Raw genomic sequence first — 20,353 nt, 5'->3', positions numbered from 1 at the left:
GAAAGAGAATCACATCTCTGATTGGCTAAAGACGCCTTTTGGTTCTGTAGGTGGCTTTCACTTTGTTCAAGAGCCGGCAGAAGTATGCATCTTCCAAAGTGCAACATTTACGGAGAAAATAGACGAGCAATACGTCTTACCAGTTCTAAAAAAACAGTTGTAAGGATTTTTCCAGCTGACGTTTTCGCTTTTACTAGGTCTCTTAAGCCACACCATACTCGCCGACTTAGACTCGGGAGTGTAATAATAGACTCATGCCTCATCACATATGACTTTTTTCCCCCTTCCCCTTTCTGGAACCGCTCTTGGAGCATTACCTCTGACAGGGGAAGTATACAGCCATCAGATGCCGGTATGCGAAGTGCCCGTGACCTCGTTGCGCGACGACAACCCCTAAATGGTCAGGGGACCCTCTAAGCGCTCAGTCGACGGCCTGTTCGGCCCGGCACCCTCCGGCGTCGAATTCCCTGACGACCTTCCTCCGAGGCATGTAATCTTTTTTTTTCTTTTTCCTGTTTAGCCTCCGGTAACTACCGTTTAGATAATACTTCAGAGGATGATATGTATGAGTGTAAATGAAGTGTAGTCTTGTGCATTCTCAGTTCGACCATTCCTGAGATGTGTGGTTAATTGAAACCCAACCACCAAAGAACACCGGTATCCACGATCTAGTATTCAAATCCGTGTAAAAATAACTGGCTTTACTAGGACTTGAACGCTGGAACTCTCGACTTCCAAATCAGCTGATTTGGGAAGACGCGTTCACCACTAGACCAACCCGGTGGGTTCCGAGGCATGTAATCTGTCATTCACTTTCTTAACGTAGTCCTCTATAGCCTTCCATTCAAGGGGTCCTCTCATCATAATTCTCTGAGTGTCTTCTGGATTAAACATGACCTCTGCGCCCATGATTTCCAGTATCTCTTGGCGTTCATTCTCTAATCGTGTTCAAGTAAAATAAACATGTAGAGGGGTCTTTAGCACACGTGGGACACAAGTCCGAGTGGTCATATGACAAATGCAAAGAATTATTTCCGTCGTTGAAAGGAGCGTTTAGCAAAATTTCTGTCGGGCCTTCTTATTCTGATTTCTGATTTTGGGTAAAAAAATCTTAGAATTAACTTCACACAGACTTTGTGGAACCGAAGATGCTTTGATATAATGGAATGGGCATGACTGAAACCCATTTCTGAAGCAATTTCATCAACTATAAACTGCCGGATGATGTTATAAATTTATCAAATGTTTTTATCAGTCATATTTATCCTTGAACGCACTGACGTTCAACGAGAGTAACAACAGTGTGACATATTTTATAAAGTTTCACACCCTCTTTTAAATTTTCTGGCCTAGTCATACATCGGTTACTTGACAACGTCATTAAACTAAGTTGGTCACGCAACTAGTCAGAATTTCGGGGGGGGGGGGGGGTTCATGCCCTAATTCCTGAGAAACTTCACGATAATTCATATTAGTACGAAAACTGTGAAAATATAAGTCCGATTTACATTGACTGACCTTCATACAATTTTATAATAATTATAATTATGCGAATTGTGAAATTTACAGAATTTTATTGCTATTTTATTTTTACAAATTAACAAATTTAGAAAGAATATTTATTAAATTAAAAATTAACTAATAAGTACCACTTTTTAATTATCATCAACTTCTTCTTTAATATTTAATTTAAATGAATTAGTTTGTTAATTTATTATTTAAAAACAAAAACAAAACAAAATTGAGGTTTTGCCTGCTGTTAGGAACCTTTCTTGTTGGTTTGTTATTCCAATAAATGGGATACGCCCCTTAATTGTCTGTTCACGATTTAAATTTTTTAAATGTCTTAAGATCATAAATGATATAAGAAAAAAATTATAAAATGTATAAGAGATTTTAAATCTTATATAAATTAAAGTTGTATGAAGAATAATTAAATAAAAGAAATTAACTTCATCAGTAATAAAAAATAAATAAATAAATACGCCTTTATTTAAAAATATTCTGTTATGTATATTATATTTAGAGGAAATTATAGTAGTTAAAAATATAGACATTGAGGAAGGACAGTTCTAAAAACCGTGCATATCCTATTTGTCTGTGTTTATGTGGTTTCGGTGTAATAACCGGACCGATGTTTTGTTTTATTTTTGCGTGTGTGAAGTGCACTGACCAGTTATTAAACGGTCATGCGCGATAATAATGTAAGGAGGGAAATTTTGTTTTAATAAAAGGGAAATTGTACCGACTGCAGATTACGAGAGCTACTAATGCAAAACAATAACAGCGTTCGTTTATTATCCATCAGACCGTTACTCATACCATGGTGTTTATGTTGTTATCAGTTACACTAAGTGATTAGATGGCATGTGAAATGAGTTTAGAGTTATGTCAACCAGTCGAACCGGCTTTAGAGTTCGTTAAAGATGTTAAACTAGCTAAATGTGAATCCGTACCGACATCTGGACGTTCCCGAATTGGACAGTTTAACCTTACTTTTAATCATTTGAAGTACAAAGTTAGAACAGGGTTTGGTTTACCACACAAAAGAGGTGAGAATTAGTGTTTAATGTTATTTGAAAATACCTATTATTTATAAAGAAAATGTACATTATAACATCGTAACTATTAGGTAGTTTACTACCTATGATACTACCTACTATCATTTTGAAATAGAATAAAAACAATAAATTTAAGGTAGATGAACCTTATTATTTATTTCATTGATCCCTAGGTTTATGTTATGTTAAATGTTCCTCGTTTTTAACAACTTTTTTCTTTTTTTTAATGTTAGAACTTGTGGTTTATATTGTTTAATATCTGTTACTGCTGTTGAATGCTTTATCTATAACCTTGGAATGAATTAAATGTAATTGCTAGGGCTATTATTATTATTGAAACACTTGTTTAGTTATCTACTGACCCCATTTTATCAATTGTTATATTTAGGGAAGTAGTCCTACATCAAAATCAACAATTTTTCCCCAAAAAACTTGTTAAAGATTTATTTTGTTTTATTTGTGTTCCTTTATTAAAAAAAAAATACAACTTATATAGATCACATAAACTGTTTTACCCCGAAGCAGTCTTGAGTTTACTTTCAATTTAAAAAGAAAAAAATTCTTACATTATTTATTTTAATGTACTGTTATTTCCTTACAAATTTTATGGAGATGTAATATTTTTAGGGTTATTCCGATTAGAACATTTAAATCGTACTGTTATAGTTTTTATTTTTTTTATTGTGATTAAAGATTTTAATTAATTTATTATTTTAAAATAAATTAAAATAATTGGTGTTAGTAAAAAGAGGTGTAAGCTGTAAATTTCTTTGACACATTTAAAATGTTATCAGTTTTATATGGAAATATTATTTTATTTGACTTTATCTCATATGAAGTACTTACAGAAGTTGTTATTTGTTTTATTAAATATCTCATAATTTATTAGAACTAAGTTATTTCTCAGAAGTTATCTGTTTTATTATAAGATTTATTTTTTAATGAGAGTTTTGTTAAATTGTTAAATAATTAAATACTCTTCCGTAATCTTTACAAATACTATTTAAAATCATCTCATTTTAGATTGTAGTCTGATTTTATTTATGCATTTCTGGATTTATCGTTTCAAGGAAAAATGAATTATGTATTTTTTAAAGGTTTATTATTTTTTTTAATGTAAATGTTTTCGATTATCTGGTGTTTATGTATTTGTAATATATAATTTATACAATTTAACTATATAATTAATTGTTATTATTAATTATTATAATTAATTTATACTTATAAATATAAATGTGTGTGAACTTCAATTATTTTAATGATTTGACGTATATTTAATTATTAAGTAACTTAACGCTATAAAAAATAAATGTTCATTTATTCTTTGAAAAAGATAATATTTACTTATTGAAGAGCCAAATATTTTCGTTAAGTAACATAATACTTTGATCAACAAGAAAAGTATATATTACATATAAATTCCAGTTATTATATCAATAAATTAACTAAATAACAAATCTTCCGGCTAATTTATTTCAAATTAAGTTTAAAATATTTTCTTTTTTTTAAGTAATGTTACTCTCTTGATTAGTAAACCAACATTTTTCTGAATACTTTTTTAAAATAAATCAAGCAAAATATTCATCAATTAACGCGTTCAAAATTTTTATTTTTATCTTTTTTTTTACCAATTTTACTAGTTTTTTGTCTATTTATAATACTACTAGCTGGACAAGATTCGCTATCGCCCGACCGTATAGAACATTATTTCTCAAACCTTTTCGCCACACCTACATTGAGAATCAATGATTTTCTAGCGCCCCCAAAAATGTTTAAACTTACCATCTATTAAAAATAATAATTTCAATTGTTTTTAAGATGCGCTGTTAAATACAGCAATTGTAATTATTGAAAATTAGTCAAAACCCTTTAATTTCCATATTTATTTGTATCAATACGTTGCTTAGATCGGGAGATATGCAGCATTAAAGACAAAAGTAGCATTTTCTCTTTAAAGGCCACTCGGTTCAGAAAATCGTAGGGAGACATACAGAAAAAATGAATTAAAGCTAAAGTCTTAAGCTTTTAACGATTTTAATGCAGTTACTGAGTAAAATTCGTTTCCACGCTCGATCGAACGCGAAGAAAAACTTTCAGATTTTTAAAACTTTTCTTCTCACTGATTTTTTTTTAGTTTGACGATTTTTGAAATCTGAAGTGTACTGTCAAAAAGTAGACTATTCAAACTTTATTCAAATTTTTTTTATTCGTATCTCTAAGCCTCTAAGCCTCTTGGTAGCAAAGTTAAAGTAGTTTCAATACAATTATTTTTTTATCATAAAATATAGGTGTCCCTTTAATTTTTTGTACTAATGTAGTAGGTGTTTTTTTTAAATATCAGGAAAACATCATTTTTGCTTTTTTTTATCAGCCATCGCTTTCCTAGACCGCCTGAATGCCTCCAATTTTCTATGAGTCTTCTACCGCCCTCCTACAGGCCACCAGCGCTCACAAGGGCGCTAATAAGATTTGTTATCGCCCATTTTGAGAACAAATAGTCTCAAACCTTATTCACTGTGTGATTATTGGATATAATAAAATATTTTATTACAAAATTGTTGTCTCAGAGCTTATAACAAAGAACAAACAAACAATTGTAAGGAAATTAAAATCTATTTTTTACTAGCCGGTCGGGGTTCGTTTCGCTCGTCATTCCGAGCAAACCAGAGGTCTCCGCTCTCTGGATTCCTGCTGAGTTTTTTATCCTCATGGTTGTGAGAATAATACTGATAAATAACAATATTAATATATACAGACTTTACAAATACCTGAAAAAGAAACTAAGTTAAGAAAAATCAGAATAGTAATAACTAAAGTACTTTTGACAAGGAAGAATTCACAATTTCATCCCCAAGGTGGCTAAGGCCTAGATCTGCAACTTAAAAACCTTCCCTAGTACAACACGAATGTCCTAAAAATTTGAAAATAATCTCGGTTGGTTCTCACGTGATGCTGTTACAGACAAACTTTCGCATTTATATATAAAATATATAATACTTACACATTTATATATCTTTTTATAAATATATAAAATATAATTCATATAATTACGAGTATTACGATAAAAATTACGATAATTCATATAATTACGATAAAAAAAGTAAGAATCTTACTTATTTTATGTTTGTCTTTATATAAAAATATTTATTATAGCTTACATTTTTGAACGCTGATATGAATTTACTCGTGCTAACATAAGTTTGCTCAAAGCCTAGGCTGCATAAAGGCAAAGAAATTTTGGTTTTTAGTTAGATTACGATTTAAAATTTTTACAATTGGAACTCGTCTCCTATTTTTTTGATAGGTTCAATATCAATTTAAAAAATTAAAATATAAAAAAATAAAAATTTGTACTGTAACAAAAGTTAAAACTATGATATAACTTGAGAAAATTTTGAAATGATTGCTTCTCTACTCCTGGGTGTGTTTAATTTTCTAAATTAGTTTTTGTCTTCCTCCTTGTGTGCCTTGCAGTTTCAGGAATATCCATTCTTTTGCCGTTTATTTTATCTATTTACCCATTAATTGTACGCACCTCTCCCATTCCGCACACTTGGCTTTCCTTTCTTTACTTACTCAAACCCAACATGCTGATTTTATATTTTTCATTTCATCTGTTATTTAAATATCACTCTAATATATTAAAATTCTCTATGTAAGTAACCGGCTCAGTGGTAGAGTTGGCCGGGCGGAGAGGTAGTCTCCTCGTAGCTTTCTAGCGTGCTGCGCAGGTGGTACTTCATATATAATTTATTGCTAAAATGTTCCACATTATCATCTGGGACGCTCGATTTTAGAGCCAGCTGATTTAAACTGAGCTTACAATCTTGAATCGTAAGCCACTACTTACGATTTAAATATTACACGGAGACGTTACACTCTACAGTTCCTAAGGGCTGACAGGTTCAGAATTGTTTTTACGATTTATCCCTCAATTTTCATTCCGATAAGTATTTTATTAACAATAATATTATATAAACATTGAAGTTAAGTATCATTGGATATGATTAATATGTGGATAGTACCGTTCGTTCATTTACATTATACTCGTATGCTTCTCAAATTTGTGAACGCAGGAAAGGCATCCGCACATAAAAATTGTGCCAAATTTATCCCGACTTAGACTAATAAAAACTGAAAAAAAATATTAAAATGAAAATAAAGGGTTTGAATGAATTTATAAATGGCTTTTTATAAATGGAAATATTATTGAAAATTAAACTGTAAATGTAATTTTGTTGTCTAAAAATAAAATTGTAATTTTTTTAAATATTTTATTTCAAATTTCATGACTTCTTTGTACCGATTCAAATAAAATGAACTCTAAAAGATTCTTTCTTTCTTTCTTTCCTGTTTAGCTTCCGGTTACTACTGTTTAGATAATACTTCAGAGGATGAATGAGGATGATATGTATGAGTGTAAATGAAGTGTAGTCTTGTACATTCTCAGTTCGACCATTCCTGAGATGTGTGGTTAATTGAAACCCAACCACCAAAGAACACCGGTATCCACGATCTAGTATTCAAATCCGTGTAAAAATAACTGGCTTTACTAGGACTTGAACGCTGGAACTCTCGACTTCCAAATCAGCTGATTTGAGAAGACACGTTCACAACTAGACCAACCCGGTGGGTTGGCTAGGTGCTGGCTCTCTCTTTTTCCCGTTTAGCCTCCGGTAACTACCGTTTAGATAATACTTCAGAGGATGAATGAGGATGATATGTATGAGTGTAAATGAAGTGTAGTCTTGTACATTCTCAGTTCGACCATTCCTGAGATGTGTGGTTAATTGAAACCCAACCACCAAAGAACACCGGTATCCACGATCTAGTATTCAAATCCGTGTAAAAATAACTGGCTTTACTAGGACTTGAACGCTGGAACTCTCGACTTCCAAATCAGCTGATTTGAGAAGACACGTTCACCACTAGACCAACCCGGTGGGTTGAACCTAAAAGTTTGGAATAATTCATCATCACCTCTTTCAAGTGTACGAATTGGTTAGTTTATTGATAGAGGCGTTTATTGATAGACTGCTGTATAAAAATATTTTATGAAGTTTTGTTAATAAATGAAGAAAAGTTCAGTTTTTTAAAATATTTAAATGTATTTAAATATATATATTTATTATAGTAGAGATTTGCTGGTTGAAGCACAAACTTTAATGAATTGCGAACTGTAAGTGACTCACTGTGTGAACTGGGTTTGAACTGATTGATTATGAAACCTAAAAACCAATTTCTAAATTTTTTGAGTTTAATTCAGAGTTTCAAGAGTTACAATTGATTTTTGAATCTTTTTAAATCCTATTATTTTTTTTAATTTTTCGATAATAAATGAAGAAATCAATCTTTTTTGGTGAGTGTAATCTTCACAAATTTTTAGATTTTTGTAATTCGACCTTGAAAGGGGATGAAGAAAGGTAAAAAATGTTATTTGAACAATGATTGTAAATTTTTCCAATCCCGACTATACTAAACGAGATAAAAAGTAGATTTGGGCTCGCAAATATTTTTCAGATAAATATTTAAAAACTTATTTGTTGAATAATAAGCCACTCTCCATGGCCCAATGGGATTAGGATGATATCTAGACATGTAAATGAGGTGTTGTCTTGTACAGATTCAGGCCGATCATTCCTGAAATATGTGGTTAATTAGATCCCAACCACCAAAGTACACCATTATTCATATCCTAATAAAAGTTACTAACTTTTACTGAGATTTGAACCTCGGAAATTCGACTTAGATAATCAGCTGTTAAACAAGTAATTTGTGACGACGAGTTAACCACCAGACAGTCCAGTGAGCCGCGCTCTCTCTCTCTCACTCTCTCTCTCTCTCTCTCTTTCTCTCTCTCTCTCTCTATATATATATATATATATTTTTTTTTAATTTTATTATATATTTTAGTAAAATTATTTTTTTTTAAAATTAAACAATGTACTTTTTATTTGACTACCAGGAGAAAACTGTTATAAAAATATTGTTCCTATCTCTGTAATGATAAAAAAGTACCAACAGCTTACTATTTTGGTGTAATTTATAATTTAGTAAAATGATTAAAACTAACAAAAACTACAAAAAAAAAAAAAATCGAGTGATATATTTTTGTAAATTTGAAATTGGGGAGCGGGCTCTTCCTTTTTCTTGATAATTTTGTTTAATTTGTCTGTTTGGGAAGTATTTTAACAAATATTTCAGTGAACAAAGATTAAAGTACGTCGATAACATATGAAAATAGTTTTATTTTAAAACTTTTTCTGAGTTTTAAAGGAGATGGGAAGGGGGATAATTTATTTAGTGTAATTTTTAAATAAATAAAAAATTATAGCTTTAGTCTATTTAAATTTATATCTGCTCAATTTATGATTTAGTTATTTAATTTAAATCATTATTTATCCATAAATCAGTAGTTTTAGATAAATATTAAAAAAAACTTCATACGATTAGTTAACAGTATTAGTTAAATCGCTATTCAAACGAAGAATGATAGAACATAAAACTGTGGAATGAAACTAATAATAACAATAGTATTAATGGATTGTGGTATTACTTCAGCTCTTGATTATAGTCCCATGGCATAAAATGAATAACGGATAGTAGCAGTATTTCTTTGTAAGGTTTTTGTTTTTGTTCTGTGTTATTCATAAATAGCCTTGAGTACTTTCAAGATATAAATAACAGATACATTTCTTTAACGCTTTAACAATTAAGGTATTAATAACGTCTTTGTTTTGTTTTTGTTGTATGTATTATACATCGGCTTCATGTATTTTTATGAAAAACTTTTCCGTACTCAAAATTGGATTTTTGAAAAAAATGGGGGGAAATACGTATAATCTGTTTTCGAAAGAATATCTAAATACCAATTTTCACGACTATAACACGTTTGCTTCCTATGATATAAAATTTATCATAAAAAAATTTCTTTCCTTTGCCATTCCCCAAATTGGGTTTTGAAAAATTGTGAAACGTGTATCGATTTTTTTTAAAGGAGAGTTTAAATATCAATTTAACTACACACGTTCGATTTTGGAGATATAGAATTTTTATTAAAAGATTTGCCCCCCGTTTCATCCCACTTGTAGTTGGAGTTATAAGATGATAAGTGTTCCATGAATCGGAATTATAGGCAGTAATAAGAGGCAGTTAATGGTAAAATTTATTCGCAATCAGTTGTTTTTAACCAACTTTTGACCAAAACCGAAGATCTTTGGTTGATTCACAGGGTTCTTAAGTTTGTATGGAAATCTCTAAAAATTTATTTCGGAATTATTATATCATGAATATTATAAGGATCGATTTTAATTTTCGCGTTTAAATTTTTATACAATATGTTACTCAATTTTTCATTTTATCCGACTTGGGTAAATCTGGATTCACTCTCCTTTTTTTGTGATTTACATGTTTTAAGATTAGTAACTAAAAATGCCTTCCGGCACGCCGGAAGGCGGAGGTAGATTTCACCGGTGCTAAGTAAAGGATAAAAAAGATTTCCACCTTAAAGTTAAAAAATCTATTAAAGTTGAGAAAAAATTTACTCAATACGACAATGGTTGCATGTGAAAAAAAAGTTAAATATGTTTATCATATGACAAACTGCCCCATATTCTTACAATGACAGCAACATTTTGTTCTCCCTTGCCGTAAGGATTGGCATATCAAAAATTGTTGTATACAAAAGTTTTAGGTAATGTTTAGAGGACTAACGACCACTTTAAACCGATACGATACTGTGCCTATTAAGGAGGTATGATTCTTTTTTGTCTTCGAAACCCCATTTTTTCAACCCCCCTGGTCCAATGGTTGGTGATATAAAAAAAAATTTAATTAGATAATTGTTAGGTGTTTTCCAAAGAATAGTAAGAACTTTAAACGAATTCGGTATTTTACTTAATACGAATGTTATAGCGATATTTTCTTTTTCCGAAAAAGGCCCTCCATTTCCACCCCCGTGGTCCGATTTTGGCCGTTAACGAACTCGACCGAGACTTTGGGACGAGTTATTTTTAAGGAACAATTTGAAGGTGATTGGCGCAAAATTACTAAGTTATCGTGTTCACAAGAAAGTGGACACGATATATATATATACACACACATATAAACTTTTGAGCTGGCGGTGGTTTTGGGGTCTTGGGGATGTGAAACACGAAGATATGTCGAAATTTTCCGGAAGTCGTATCATAGTACCCATTACAATAGGTAGCTTTCTTATGAAATTTACCTAAAATCCAGAGTTAAAAATTGAACCAATTTTGAATAAAGAAACTGAAAATTTTGTAATATTAAACAGGAATTCTTCAGATATTTTGTTTTATTCTGTTCAATTCACAGTAAAAGATTGACCATGCTTAACGTTGATGGTTATTTTGGAGTTGTATTCAGTAAATAAACAAATATTTTATTTAATTTAGTTGTTTTATGTGAAACCTCTTCTGTTTTTGTAACAAGGAATCTTAATTTGATGAATGATTGCATTCATTAACAATTAGCTAATAGGCTTTTTTTTTAATGATTTGATTTAATTGTTGTTACTACCATTTTGTATCTCTAGTCGTTCATTTTTGTTTTGTTTGTAAATACTTTGCAATTATCTTGATTTTGTTTCCATCCATCCATTAGTTTCATTTATTTATATGAGAATTACCTTGAAAATAATTAACCTTTTCTTTATAAAAATATTTTATACGATACTATTTTTAAATTAATCGTTTTAATATTATTAAAACTAAACATCTTGCCTTACTTTTCTACAAAATTTCCTGTGATTGATGTACTCTTTGACATCCTGATCTTCGTAGGGGAAGACACCCTCCGCCACCCTGTCCGTTCGTAGCCCATATGGGTTTTACCAGAGGTCATTTTTGAAACCTCGGCTTTTGACATATTTCAGTTCGCCTCAACCAGGATGCCACCGATGCGAATGCCACTAGTGATATTCCCATCAGTATTCTACTACTTAATGATCTCAAAACAAAGCACATCTCACCGAGTTTTAAGTAAGACTGAAAGGACCTAACTAAACAAAGGAACTGAACTATCTACCCGTAGAAGGTAAAAATGAGTTCAACCCACAACATTAAACAAATATATTACATGGAACAATATCAAAACAGTAACAGTTAAACAAAACAAAACAAAGGGGTTTTGTTACGCTCCGCGCGTGGGTTTTGTTACGCTCCGCGCTTAGCTGCTATTATTGATGATTTTCACGTTTTTCCTTATACGTCTTATTGTTTCGTTTCGTAGTTGCATCTTTTGTTTTTTTCGTTTTTGTAGTTGTTTTATTTTATCATATTTAGTGTTAATTTCTATAGTGGCCTGGCCGGGTAGCCATCTTGGTTACTCGGACTATCGTGTTTTATTATTTCGTGGTTTGAACTATTTGCGTGTTCCGTTTATTATTTCGTTGTGGTAGACGTTTATTTACGTTTTTCTGTTTGTTTTACGTGTTTTTTTGTGATAATTTAGTGTTTATTTTTATATCAGTTATTAATGTTAGTTTTTATGTTAGATAGGTAACCAAGGACTGTTGATTTGCTAAGTGGGTTTAATTAGTTTTGTATTTATATTACGAAACTTTGTAAATTACTTTTTATGGTATGTTCTAGTGTTGCGTACTGCAGTTTGTTGTTTTTGAACTCTTTTTGGTGTTTTCGGCTTCTGTATTTACGCCTTTTTTTTTAAATCTGCGGGACCACTGTTAGGCATTGCTTCAGAGGATGATATGAATGATTTGTAGCGTGTGAAAATGCCATGCCTGACCCGGGTCCGGGATTCAAACCCGGGTCCTCTGGATGAAAGGTCGAGATGCTACCACTTGCGCCACGGTAACCGGCAATGTATTTACGCCTGCAATGAGTTTTCTCACAATTTCCTACGGTTGCTAGGCATTGTTGATTTTCGGTCGTCATATTGTTTACGTTTTCGATTTAGCTGTTTTTTGTATTTGTTTTTCAGCATGACTGATCCTGGTGGATCGAGGGGTCGGAGGAATCAGATGTCCCGGACGGTCTCTCCTGGAGACAGTGGTAGCGTTCCTCTTGAATATGACAAGGAGTTCTTGCCGTTGAAGTTGTTGTCACGGGAGGGTCTTGATATGGGTGCAGATGAGGGAAGTCTGCTGAAGGAGTCTTCAGCGAAGCGATAGCTAAGCGCCTCTCCCTCTGACGCGGAAAATCAAAAGAAGTTACGGATGTTGCTACGTCCACACCTGTGGTTCTTCTGACCACAGGTGCCACAAGGCACTGCCATGTTGTGCAATTTCTCGAGCTTTATCCGAAGTCAACTTTCCGGACTTCTTAGCAATATACCTGTTGGGTAAAGTTAAAAAAAAAACACACAGCTAGTATTTGCCAAAAGAAATTGGACTTTAATGAAAACAAATTAATATATGTTATAATTATCATAACCTTAAAAACTACTTAATATATTAGCTGAAATCAGCGTCTGAACAATGATAGTTAAATGAAAAAATACATGAATATACGCTTCTAAATACAGATTTTGACCATATACATTTTTGACGAAGCCTGAAAGAGAACATGAAACACCTTAATTTTAATTATAACTTTAGAAAAATATAACATCAAGAAACATAGTATGTCTGAAAAACTATTGCATTGCTGACAAATGCTGTGATATTGAAAAATTAGGAACGAACAAATGTCATTAACTTAGAAAAATCAATTACAGTAAATCTTAATTGGCACTGGCCTTTCCTGATTTATGAACCACAAACTTAACATTAAATAATGTAAAAATGTAATTCTAGTTTGACGTAGAAAAGGACACAATAATATTACAGTACAAAAGCGTTAATTACAATATAATCACACTGAACTTTATTGAGCACATGAAATAGGTTGCAGCTGAACAATGACAGCCTTCTGTAAGTAACCTGTCGTGACTGTACTAAAGTGAAATTGAGACTTGAACGGCATAGGTATGATGAACTGAATGTTCCACAAATTTGAATGATAACTTTGTGGTTTAACGTAATAAGTAATGAAAAACTGAACTTGCCTGTAGCACACAAATATTAGCCAGAGATGAACTCGTAACAGCAAGTAAAGATGAATACCTATGTAATCCTGGGCGTAGTCCGCACGGTGTATCAGGAATACAGAGGTGTGATGTGGTTTGGTGGTAGCATGATGCGTAGAATCTCAGATGTGTAGTGATGAGTTTGAGATTCTGCTTGAGTGAGGAATGTTACCACAAAGTTTGCAGGAGAGTATTGCCCTAGGCGACTACACTGGTGAGATGTTGGATTTACTCTGCCGAAAAGATGGCAAAAGAAAACGGGGGTAACCAGATCCAGGTAGTGGACAGGAGGGTGTGTGTATGTATTAGTAAGGGGACGAAAAAATAACGGGTGTATGAAAAGGGTAGTCAGAAATAACTCGATAGAAGAATGGACGCGGTCGCTAAGGATGCCGGTGGGAGGGTCGAACACAAGAACAATAATAGAAACAGGTGGACTTTACAGACCCAGAAATACGAAACAAAGTGAGATTTAAACATTCCTTGTAACAAAACAACGGGACCCACCCTAGCTTGGAATTCGTAGAAAATAACGGAAAATTTTATGCCAGGATGGCGTAAACAATACCGTTGCTGCTTCTCAGACTCTTCATAACTGCAATCACCAAGATTGCCTCCTGTGAAATAATGCGGTAATCACCCTTTACCGTTAACAATATTAGGCGTTGAGCCCTTAACAACATGTCCCCGTTATCTTTTATATTTAGCCTATCCGCTCAAACAGGCACGAGCTCTCAATTCTTCATTACTCCAAAATCGGCATGCTTCAACACCAGTAACCATGGATCGAGAAATTCATCACCTTTTTTGATACAGCCGGGAAAAATTTCAAAGTGAACTCCATTTTTGTTTTTGACTTTTCGTTTCCTTTCACGATATATTCAAAGCCACAGATATTGTTGTTCCTTTATTCTTTGTCGACGATTTTACTAAAAACCTTACAATAAATGTGTGGAAAAGTCAGTACTGAAACCGAATTGGTGATAGAAAAAGTTTTTTTTTCATCAACTCACTTTTACAAGTCGTTTGATCGAGAATATTACTTAACATTTTTTAAAATCTCTTTAATTAGTCGTATTATACGGTGCTATTTGGAAAGTCGCTTTTCAGTATGCTTTAGAACTATGTGATCTATTGTGTTCTTTCGGCGTTAGGTTGGTTGCCCTGTGAGTTCGTGAGCCCTGTGAGAAGCACAAATTTTCTGAAAAGTTTCCAAAGTAATGCAGTTCGAATTATTGTCGAAAGATTTCGGAAAACAGGCTGTTTTGACGCTGATCGAAGTGAAAGACCGTCTAGAGTAAACGAGCAGGAGCTGCTTGATATTTCGGATGCTATGGCTGAAAGTCCATCAAAGTTAATGCGTAAGCGCAGCAGCTGGATATTGAACTTACTACAACACATGAAGCTATAAGAAAAGAACTGAAACTTTTCCCCTAGAATGTAATGCGAGTTCAAGAACTGAAATCTACAGATCATGTCAAAAGACTAAATTACTGGTCAATGGTTTAAACGTTTTATTCAGCAAAATTCCGTAGGTATCCTCGACATTACGTTTTCTACAGATGAAGCGTGGTTTCATCTGGGAGGGTAAGATAATTCACAAAAAACACGATTGTAGTCGACAACTAATCCCCCATGAATTGTACACGAACAATCGTTACGGTTATGGTTAGTTCAACCATGAATTAACACGACGAACAATCTTTACACGAAGCGAAAATTGGAGTCTGATCGGTGTGAGTAGAACGCATATTGTGCGTTCTACTCCTTTTTTAGAAAATACAGTTAATACTGATCGTTATTGTGCTGTTTTAGCAAAGTTCATCAGTCGGTTAACAGAAGTTGAAATCAAGATGGCGTAACAGCGCACACAGATAACAGGTTAATGAACGAATCATTTCGAAGGGTTTGTGGCCTACACGATCGTCCGATCTCACTTTCCAGATCATTTTCGGGGGGGGGGGGTCAGTGAAACAAGCATTGTATCGTCGCAACAGTCCACGGACGATTGATGAACTATAATGGCATGGCATACGTACAAGATATTTCATTACATCAACTGGTTGAAGTGTTTGAAAACAAATTAAACGTGTGCAGTGTTGTATTGATATTAGAACAGAGGTCCTTTTCAACACTTTTATAAACTGTAACAGTTATTGTAATATCCGTTTCTATAAAATAAAGAAATAAAAAAAACAGAAAATAATAATTAAGAAAGATTCGCCATTCCACTTCCATAATTTGAATGCACTTTCCGAACTCTCTGTACAAAAACCATTTAACAAAAGTTTCACGTTTTGAAAATAAAAAAATAAAAAACGAAGATTTATTACTCGAGTGTTACAATCGGCGGCAACGTCGATTGTAGTGTTCATTTTGAACCATTTTAAAACTTGATTATTCACATGTGAATGAGGGTGGCGTGGAAAATGGTAAGACTAAAGCAAATAATATCCACAAACTGTCGATGTTAAATTTTACGAGAAAATTTATTGAACGGTCTTTATTTTTAACGTACCAATCGTAGTTACTATTTATGACAATATTAATTTTTTTTTTTATGTAGATATTTCGTTTTACTGTTGTTCATTATGCAACATATTGATAGTAATTTTAAGTTTCAATTTATTTATCAGCGACATAATCGGAAATCTGTCTGTAATGAATTTATGAGTAAAGAACTTTCATACTGTTTTCACTGTATTTACATATATTTATACTTGTAATTAATTAAATTTATATTTTATTTTACTTTAGCTGTTTTATTTGTAATTTCTCTTGCACTACTTTTTTTCTAATTTTTTTTATAAAATTAAATCAACCCCTGTAATTTAGTATTCTGAATAATTTTTAGGTAAAATTCAGTTTCAAGTCTTTATTTACATATGTCGGATTTTTGTACAAGCTGTTGTTTTATCGTCTAGAAAAATTGAATGAAATTTGTGGCTTTTTGTTTAAATTTTTTATAAAATATTGTTAACGTGTACTAAATTACTGTGACTTGTTGAGTCGTACACCTCTTTTTCATTTATTATTTTCGGTTTGATGAATTGTAATGAAGGTTCTGTTTAACTGTTAACTTCCTTTTTTTTATTATTATATTAGTGTTTAAAAGTACTATTTTTTTTTCACATAATTCCATTTTGCAGGAATGGAATTTTTACTGTTGTGATAAATATTAATTAAAATAAATAGTTATACAATTCGCCTCGCTCGGTCAGTAACAAATAATTGACAACAATTTATTACATTTTCATTAACTTTAATGAAAAAATAAATCTTTGAAATTAATCCCTAAAATAAGACATCTTAATATTCTATAAGTAACAGCCGTCTGTTATTAGTATTTTACTTCTTTGTACAAAGTAAAGGAACTATTGTGATCGCGAAAAATTTCGGTTTTCAGATTTCAACGGAAATATCCATTTTGACCATCCCTGAATCCATTTTGACTAGTTACGGCGTGAGGTCTGTACGTACGTATATAGTCACAATCAATTAGCCGTAGGATGTTGAAATTTTGGATTTAGACTGTTGTAACATCTAGTTATGCACCTCTCCTTTTGATTGCCATCGACTGGACCAAAAGTATCCAAAAAAATCCCAAAATCCAAATAATTGTATTTTTGACTTTTTCTTAACTTTAACTGGAGTAATAAGTCCTCTGACAGCTTTTCAACGATGTATCATAAGTGGTACTTATTTTTGTTGGTTCCAAAGTTATAGCCAAATAAGATTTTAATTAATGAAATATTTGTATCTTAAAAGGAAAGTCATTTCGGTTCGAATCAGACTTCTCCCTTTTTTCAACTTTTTCTTTATTTATTTTTTTAAGTCTTTTTTTAATTTAATTGTATTGATTTATTAACTTGTGATGTAAAAAAAAAATACAATAAATAGTTCAATATAAAACAAAAATATGATAAAAAATCAGAAGTTATTAGTGAAATAAAATTTTTGCACTTTAAAAAAATGTGTAATTTAATAGGCATTATTACATAAGTGTATATGTAATATACACTTATGTAATAATGCGTAATGTGTATGTAATAATGAGATAAACTGATTACTGATATAGATTATATCTGATTACTGATGGATCGTATCTCACTTTCAAATGAAATAAGTTTAAATAAGTGCAGAAAAAAATGTGAATATGTAACTTAATTGACGTACAAGGAAGTCATGTAGTGACCACATTAGATTTTTTAATTTAGATTGAGTTAAAACAACCGTATTTTTTATAAAACAAAATTAATGATAATTATATAAAAATTATTTATTTAATGTGAAAAGAGACAATAAAAACACGTATGATCGTTACGTAAAAGTCATTTGACATTAGTAAAGTTGTTAACCTTGTCTAACCTTGATTTTTTTGTAAGAAGGAAGATTATGTTCATACTACATAACTGTCTTCCTTTTGTTGTACTACTATATATGTTCTTTAATTATAAATGACAAGCAGTTAAGACTTAATTAAGATCTAGTTAGAAAAAAAAGTTAAGGAAACACCTATGCTGCAGTCAGTAAGAGCAAAAACTTAAGATTTTATTTATCCTAAAGGTAAATTTGAAGACTACGTACTTCTTTTTTTTTTTAGTAAAAAATTTCAACCAACTTTCTTCCCCCGGGGTTTTTCTTCTTGTAATTGACTTTTAGTTTAATTGAATCTTCTTACATATGCGTAAATTAAAAATTTTAAGTTTGGCACTAATGGTTGTTTTATTGCAATTTTGATTAATTCAAATTGATTTTAAAACGCTCATAATTAAACATTTTGTCATTTTTAGGGCCTGACATGCTTCTTCCATCAATTAATTATGAAATACTCTTTTTTAACTGACTATACCTGTAGATCTACATTTATCATTCTATGAGTGTTTGTTTAAAAAAAACACTACAGGTCGGCCCGCTGGGCTGATTTTGTTTAAATAAAGCTCAAATTATTTGTATTCATTCTCAGAATACCAAAGTTACAATTTATTGTAGCTTTCAGTAGTTTAGAAAGCTATTTGTACCTATAATGTACATTTCAATGTACGTTTTTATGTTCTTTTTCAATAATGTTTGGTGTGTTCACATTTATTTTGAGGCTTATGATCCTGGAATAATTAATTTTAAGTTATGATCGAAAACGTATAAGTTAGTCGTGATTTATGTCGTATATTTTGGTGATTCCAATGTCGTTAAAAATTTAGTTCTTGGATGTTATAAGTTTGTTTTATTTTGAGTTACAGCTCCGGGTTATATAGAAGTTCCGGAAAGTTTGGACTCCCTGTCCCAACTAGTGAAGTTTATTCGGGAGTGAAGAATCTGTTGTAAATCCGTATCCCAACCCCTGTAGGAGAAGACGAATTACCTTGTGGCGATTCTGGTCTCCACACTATCCCCTCTGTTTCTAGCCTTGATGGGCCTTAACGGGAGGTCGTGTTATTGACCGTCTTCACCGATTACATATTACAGTCATCAGGCAGGCCTCAGTTGGGATGCCACCGATGTAAATGCCTGGGTAGAAATTTATATCGGTGATTTATTTCTCAACCTTTGCCTTCATTGCAGGTTTCTTTCGGCCCCATCTTCTTTCTTCTAAACCTACATCGTTGTCCTCAGAACTAGCTAACCGAGTTCGGGGAAGCGCAAACCCCACGCCTATTCGTAATAATTTAGTTGAACAAAATAAGTTTGAAATAACTGTAAATGTCATAAATTTCATGTAAACAAGTCTAATATCAGCTCAAACTCATATCACTCAAAGATCGTAACAAGGGTAATTTAGACCTAATTCTGCCCTCAGGTTAAATAAGTTATAGTTAAAATAAATCAGCTTAAACTTTAACTGGGCTTCTGGTCTGATCCGCCGGGAGCGAGGACAGACCTGCCGCCTCTTATTGCAGAGTCCCGTGTGACATTTACCTTTTCCTGGTCTGATCCGCTTACGGGGGCCAGGTCAATGTCTTCAGTCTTCCAATCAGCACCTCTATTTGCAATTAACAAGTCGTTTCATTCTCGGAAGTGTGGATATTACTCTACCGAATACGACACCGCTAAATATTCACTTTAAACAAATTATCTAACCGGGGCTCGATGCCAAGTACGCCTACCTTCACCCAATAAAGCGCCCAGACCGGTCCCTAGCCACTCGGGGTACTGCACTATTATAATCAGCCTCTTAATGCAAACAACACAGCTGTGTTTTCAGCTACATGTTTTGACCTGCATAGACATGATTAATCTTGTCCATGAAGGCTCACTCTTCAGTATTAGGTATGATGTGACTGTGATATAATTCTTTGTCTAGTGTTGTTTTTTATAGCTTAAAGATTATGTTAACAGAGTTAAACAATAAAAAATGAGCTTACAAAATCCAATATAAGAGCTTAAAATGCTAACTAAATGTTGAAAAATGAAAAAAATCCTTCAATTAAAATTTAAAATTTTTTCTAAAATGGTGGGGTGATAGAAAGAATCTGAGTTCATATCAGTTTTCAGCATCAAAAAACAGAATAAAATCATGCGTAAGAAACAAAAATTATGCTAGTGTAATTTTAAAAAAGTACTTAATGAGTTATAAATTAATGAAATAATTATTGAACGTATAATAGTAATAAATTACTAAATAACCCAGTTGGTAAGAAACACTGCGAGAATATTTTTATTTTTTTTTGTAATAATTGCTCATGTTTTTTTTCTTTATTTTATTTTTATCTTTCCCATAAATTGGTTATTTAGCTATTTATTAT

At 32.1% G+C, this 20,353-nt stretch overlaps 1 protein-coding gene across 1 annotated transcript in view; it reads left to right on the top strand.

The window, feature by feature from the left end:
- The first annotated feature begins 2,293 nt into the window (after positions 1-2,293).
- Positions 2,294-20,353, top strand: part of LOC142326571 (ATP-binding cassette sub-family G member 1-like) — a 172,756-nt gene continuing 154,696 nt past the window's right edge. Inside the window, exon 1 of the mRNA XM_075369151.1 lies at positions 2,294-2,552. Coding sequence (XP_075225266.1) covers positions 2,363-2,552 — 190 coding nt within the window. The 5' untranslated portion in view covers positions 2,294-2,362. The remainder of the gene's footprint in view (positions 2,553-20,353) is intronic.

Source organism: Lycorma delicatula, chromosome 6 (genome assembly GCF_047948215.1).
Source record: "Lycorma delicatula isolate Av1 chromosome 6, ASM4794821v1, whole genome shotgun sequence".
Lineage (NCBI taxonomy): Eukaryota > Metazoa > Arthropoda > Insecta > Hemiptera > Fulgoridae > Lycorma > Lycorma delicatula.
This window is presented reverse-complemented; position numbering and strand designations above follow the sequence as displayed.